This window comes from Notamacropus eugenii, chromosome 1 (assembly GCF_028372415.1).
Source record: "Notamacropus eugenii isolate mMacEug1 chromosome 1, mMacEug1.pri_v2, whole genome shotgun sequence".
NCBI lineage: Eukaryota > Metazoa > Chordata > Mammalia > Diprotodontia > Macropodidae > Notamacropus > Notamacropus eugenii.
Genome location: NC_092872.1, coordinates 755,051,384 through 755,057,568, shown reverse-complemented (window position 1 = coordinate 755,057,568; position 6,185 = coordinate 755,051,384). Strand labels below are relative to the sequence as shown.

The 6,185-nt window shown below is 57.2% G+C and overlaps 1 protein-coding gene across 1 annotated transcript; it reads right to left on the bottom strand.

Annotated features, from left to right (window-relative positions):
* Positions 1–313: 313 nt before the first annotated feature.
* On the bottom strand, positions 314–5,565 carry MYCN (MYCN proto-oncogene, bHLH transcription factor). The gene is made up of 2 exons (XM_072642877.1): positions 4,914–5,565; positions 314–1,841 (listed from the first exon to the last, which is right to left on the bottom strand). The coding sequence occupies exons 1-2, from the start codon at positions 5,563–5,565 to the stop codon at positions 1,216–1,218; spliced, it is 1,278 nt and encodes a 425-aa protein (XP_072498978.1). The 3' UTR covers positions 314–1,215.
* Between the last annotated feature and the right edge of the window lie 620 nt (positions 5,566–6,185).

Genomic DNA, 6,185 nt, shown 5'->3' with positions numbered 1-6,185 from the left:
TTTCAGACCTGGAAAGCTCTCAGATAGTGAGATCCTACCCTTACATGCAGATGGAAGTCTCAGACCTCATCGTGTCTAACCCCCATGATTTTACTGGCAAACTAGAAAGCAAGAGACTGGCCCAAGGTCACCTGGGCTGGCTGTGATGCTCCCACTGAGACCTCGCTGAAGGGAGCTGGGGAGTTAATCCAGATCATCCAACCCTGGATCATCTGGCCATATGCTATCTCCCTCCACCCCAGAACAATGGACTTGAGAAAGTGGCCCAGAATAGACAGAGAGACCTGGAGGCGGGGAAACAAAGCTCAGAAGGCATCATTCAATGACTATTTATTTTCATAGACATGAGGTATTTCAAAGTGCTCAAAGATGCAGCACTAAAATAGACATTTCCAAGACAAGTGAAACACAGAACTTTGCCTTTCCCCAGTTCTATGCCCCAAACATTAACAAGGACGCCAACAGCAAGAAACAGGGCAAGGGGAAAAGGCCTAGGGAAGTCATTTTTTTACAAAAGCTTCTTAGTTCCAAAAGTGATAAAGTAATATCTACTCAAAACTTCACAACTCATTTTCATACGAAAATATAAGTATCAAATGTAGTCATGTCTCCGCGCCGTACTAAAGTATACAGACAGTGTAAGAATTAGTCCAGTATATAACAGCGATTAACAAGGTATCTGTATACAAAACATGCTCCTCAAACGTTGAGGCATCACAGTACTTAGGTAGGAATCTCCAACCTCCAATGGCGCCCAGTGGGCTGCCTCTCATTACCCAAGACACGGACAAAGGCAAGTGTGAGATCATTATTTACAGAGATCTAGCAAGGAACCACCAGGAAGAGTCCCCCAGTCCAGCGGTGGGTAGGAACGTGTAAGCACCATTGAGGAAAAGAAGGACTGACTGGTTAGTGTGTGTCTAGAGGCTCTAGACCCACTGCGCAAAGACCTCCTGCCGTTCAAGGGAGGGGGCACAGCTCCAGGCACCCACCAGAGCAGCGCAGCACGTCCATCTTCACTCCTCCGTCCATCTTCACTCCTCCGGCCAGCTCCCAAGCCCCGCAGCATCAAGGCATTGGAGAGAAGACCGTATTGAAAGTAAACCAACATTCTTAACGTCAAAACACCATTTTTTTCTTGAACAATTAAAAAAAATGTGCAAAGTGGCAGTGGCCGTCGGAGGCCGGGTAGCAGAGCCCGAGCCAGGCCTCGGCTCAGCAAGTCCGCACGTGCTCCATCTTCTTCAGCAGTTGTTCCTGCCGCGCTATCAACGCCTTCTTCTCCAGCTGGAGCTGGCGCTCCTCCGCCTGCAGGGAGTGCACGTACTCGGTGGCCTTTTTCAAGATGACCACCTTGGCCGCTTTGTCGTTCTTCACCAGCTCCGGCACATGGTCCCTGAGGGTGATGAAGCTGGACCTCAGGTCGTTCCTTCGCTGGCGCTCCAAGATGTTGTGGTTGCGGCGGCGTTCGCTGTCCTCCGAGTCGGAGTTTCGGGGGCTCACGCTCTTGGCCTTGGGCGGCACTGGGATGCTCTTGGGCGGGCGTGGCGGAGCCTCAGCCTTTGTCTTCTTCAAAGGAGGCGAGTCTTCACTCTCAGCATAGGGGGAGGGCGCAGCGTAGTTGTGCTGCTGATGGATGGGTGCACAGCGCTTGAGCATCAGCTCCCCAGGCTGGGCTCTGGCAGTGGTGGCGGCAGGGGCCACGGCCGTGTTCTTGGGTCGCACGGTGATAGTGAACGTGGTGACCGCCTTGGGGTTGTTGGAGGATGATGCACGGCGCTTTTCCACGGTCACCACATCAATCTCCTCCTCATCCTCTTCCTCTTCCTCATCTTCATCATCTTTAAGAAACAAAGTCAGAGAGTTACTCTCTGGGCCTTGTCCAGGGAACAGTTAAAAATGCCCTTCAAAGAACACTGCAGAGAGGAACAGCCCAAGACGGGAGAGCAGACAACAAGCAGAGAAACAGCCTTCACAAACCTGTAGGGAGCTGGGGGCAGGGGAGAAAGGGATCCATCTCTCTCACACACATACGCACTCACAAACACACATGCACACACGTCAAAGAATCAAACGTGCCAAAGGAATCACTCAAAGACAAACCCACAGTTCCAATCCACTCCAGTTCACGCTTCTCTAATGCGGTTTGGATAGCAGCAGTACGGCTCAGTGGGCAGAGCACTGCACTTCCAATCAGTAAACCTGGGGTTGACCCCAAGCTTGGTCAATGACTAGCCAGATGATTTGGGAAAAGCCACTTCACACACCCTCTGCATCTACTTTCTCCTCCAGAAAACACTGCCAAGCCCTGTACCACTGATGTCCAGGGTCCCAGGGAAACAGGAGTCATATCATCCCTAAATTATTTACCAAAACATCTGCAAGTAAGCATGTCTTGGTGGATAAAAGATGAGCTCTGGGAATAGAGTCACAGAATACCAGAATTCCAGAAAAATCTAGAGCACCACAGGTACCTCATAGGGCATCAGAGAGATATGTACTAGCTGGGTAGGTCTGGTTCCTCTGCAGTGCCATTAGACACAGACTGAGCTTCAGGAGGCCAGAAAACTAAGGAAGACAGCCTGAGCACTCAGCTTGCTGCATGTTGGACCTCAGTAAACATCTCCTCATTTCAGTGCCTCAGGACAAGCATCCAATGGGTTCCTACTCCGTGCACTGGGCACAAGGCAGGGCCCTGGAGATTCAAAATAAAAACTGCAAACAGTCTGTGTGAATCAAGTCATGAAATGTCCTGCAGGGACAGGCACGTGAGAAGCACCATGAGAAACATCCAGTATCAAAACCCTACACATCCGACTGGAAAAGAGATGGAGAGATCCAGGAGGGTGTATCTGGGAAATGGCTACAGCCCAAGAGACCACTTTTCACCAGTACCAAAGCAAAGTCTTGGCCAGGGGCTGAGCACAGACAGGAGGACAAGGAGGAAGAGGCCATTCAGGAGGCGAGGCGGGTTGGTTCTACATGGGTGGAGGGGAAAGTCTAACATTCAAGATTTCCACCTCCCCCCCAAAATGAGATCATTTCTTCTCAAATAGAAGATGTTCATCTGAACCCTACACACACAGACACATGCACGCACAAATAACGTGTGCACACATGCACATACAAGTACACACATGCACAAATACACACAAACATGCATGCATACAAGCATACCCAAACATACACGCACATACGAATACACACATGCACACCCATGGAAATCCTGCCCCATCTTTGGCACCGGAGATCTGAACAATTGGTGAATTTGTTCTGAAGCTAGCACCGTGCTGTCCCAGTCTGCGGGTCCCCTTAAGGCCTGGGTTTTGGGCGCCTGCCAAGAAGACAGCTGTTGGGAGGAAATGCTTCCCTCACCCAAGGCTGTCAAGGCAGGGACATTAAAGGGACAGGGAGCTTTTCTGGAAACTGAAGGCTGAATCAATGTTTCCAGGGTTCAGACACCTACCCAACAGGCCCTTTGTTACTAGCACAGGACCCAGCCCAAGGCCTGGGGACATGACTTCCTTTTAAACAGAAGGGAAGCTGGGCTCCCTCTCTCCCCAGTCTCCTAGGACCACCTTCTGGTCAGCCCCCAAAGGTCCAGCCAGCCCAACCCACCAAGTCATACCACCAAGGACCACAGGCACCTCAGCCCAACCAAGAGCTCAGCTTAAGGCAGTTGTGGAAGGGCTAATTTGGAAAGCCTCTGTGTTCGAGCTGCCACGGAACCACATTTAACGTCCTAGGGTATACAGAGGGACATGAACCTCCAGGCACCTTATCTTTCCCATCATAAGCTCCCTGAGGGCAAGGACTGTTCTCTTTGGTCTGGTAACTCTACCACACAGAGCAGTGATCAGAGAGCCGTCTCCAAAGGTCAACCCTTCTTTCACAGAGAAGCAAAGTGAAGCCCCTCCAAGGGACATGAGTGACTTGTGCATGGAGTCCAGGGCCTGACATCCCTGGCTTAATAAATACCAGTTAGTGTGCTAAGTATGACCAGCTCCTTGAAGACAAGGATAATTAGGACCTTGATCTTCAGGGCTTGGGCACAGTGCTTGGCACAAAGAACCAAAGTACTTAGTCAATGCTTGGGTAGAAGGAGAGATACTGGGCAGGTGGGGAAGGGGCCTCTGAGAACATGGAGTGCAACAGCGTCTCACAAGCTGAACAACCAGAACAATCCTGTAAGTGCTAAGCTTAATAAATGTTGACTGACTGATGTATTTACTTGGCCAAGGTCACCCCAGTAGAAAGGGATAGGGCTGGATCTGGGAGGGGGGGCACCAAACCCACACGGATGACTCCAGGTATGACCATACAGAGATGAGGGATTCCTACCAATTACGGGTTCTGGGAGTGTGGGAGGGGGAGCAGGAGCGGAATTGGGATCAAAGGGGCCTTGGAGGGGGTGGGCCTCACACTGCCACCTGCTGGCACCCCCTGAGCCACTGGCCAGCCCTAGGTGGTGGTTGGTCATGGAGAGGATCTGCCCCTTTCCTCCAGGGCTGATTCCAGGGAGGAAGGGGGGAATCAAGCTCCGGTCACTCCCCTTTCCCTAGGGATGGCCTCCTCCAGCCCTCCCCTCTCTCTCTCTCTCCACAGCCAGGGCTAGAGACTCCTCCTAAGGGATCCCTACTTGGTGCTCTGGCCCCAGGCTGCCAGTTACCCCAGGCTCCCTCTTCCAGCTGCCCCCCCACCGAACCTGCGAAACCCAGACCTTTCCCCATTAGCCGGGCTGGAGGAGCTGGGAGGGGAGACCCCTAAAGAGAGAACCTGTGACCGCAAACAGAGGGCAGCGACCTTGGGCCACCCCCACCTCCTCCCCCCGGGATCCCTCTACCCATCGCCCTCCCCGGAGACCCCCGCCAAATAAAGGTGACCCGGAGCCAGCCCGGGCGGGGCGGCCTTACCCGAGTCGCTCAGGGTGTCGTCCCCCGAGCAGCTGGTGGCCCCGGCTTCTCCCTCGGGGAAGGGGCGCGGGCCAGCCCCTCCCGGGGGCGCCCCGGCGGGGGGCTCGCGCTTGTTCACGGGGAAGGGGAACACCACGGCCGGGTCCACGCACTCGGAGACGGGGTGGCACAGGTCGGGGGCCCTGGAGGGCGGCGCGGGGGGGACCTTGGGGGGAGCCCCCCGCGGGCCGGCCTGCAGCTTCTCGGTGACCACGCGCTCCAGCTTCTCCCGCGCCGAGAAGCCGCTCCACATGCAGTCTCGCAGCACGAAGGCACTGAGGTTGCCCTGGCCCCAGGCGGCGTGGGCCGGCCCCCAAGGCTCGGCCTCCGGCGGCGGCAGCAGCAGCAGCTCGGACGCCCAGTCCGGGGGCTCGCCGCCGCCCGGCCAGGCGGCCGCCGGGCTGGGCAGCCCGCCGGGGCCGACGCCAGGCCCGGCCCGGCTCGGGGAGAGCGGCGGCGTGGGCAGCAGCTCGAACTTCTTCCAGATGTCCTCGCCCGGGGGCGCGGCGTCCGGGCCGCCCACGTAGAAGTCGTCCTCGTCCGGGTAGAAGCAGGGCTGCAGCGAGTCGAACTCCAGGTCCGGGTTCTTGGGGGCCGCGGCGCCCACCGGCATGGTGCGAGGGGGCGTGGGGGGCCGCCGCCGCTCCCGGGGGGCGCTCCGCTGGTCGTCGGGGCTCCCGGGTGGGCAGGGAGCCGGGGAGCCGGGGAGGGTGGACGGAGGCAGGCGGCGATCAGCCCTGGGCACCGGAGCGGACAGACATACGGACACGTAGGGGAGAGGGAGGACAGAGAGACAGAGAGACGGAGAGAGGTTGGCACAGGCCGCAGCCGGGCAGTTCTCCCGCGGGGGCAGAGAGGCCAGCTGCCCAGGCAGCCCGCCGGCCGCCGAACCGTCCCTCCGGAGGGTGGAGAAGTTCCTCTCCTCTCCTCCTCCTCCCACCCCCTTCCCTTTTGTGTACCAGGCGCCTACACCGCCGGGGGCGGGGGGAGGGGGATACCGAGGGTCGTTCTGCCCCTCCGAGCCCACGGCGGGCGGGAGGGCGGGGGGCTCAGGGGAAAAGCCCGACCACCACCAGCCCAGGACTGCCCCTGCACCCTGGCACGCAGCGGCAGAGCCGGGCACACGCACGCACCCACGCCCACTTTCCACCCAAGGGGCTCGGCTGGCTCCAGGGGTCCCCCCGAGCCAAGATGCCAAGAAGAAGGGGCGCCGCGGCCGGGGGCAAACTTCCC

Coding starts and splice junctions, on each gene's coding strand:
- MYCN (XM_072642877.1), bottom strand. CDS start 5,565: ATGCCGGTGGGCGCCGCGGCCCCCAAGAACCCGGACCTGGAGTTCGAC. Junction 1,842..4,913: donor CGACACCCTGAGCGACTCGG/GTAAGGCCGCCC, acceptor TGTTTCTTAAAG/ATGATGAAGATGAGGAAGAG.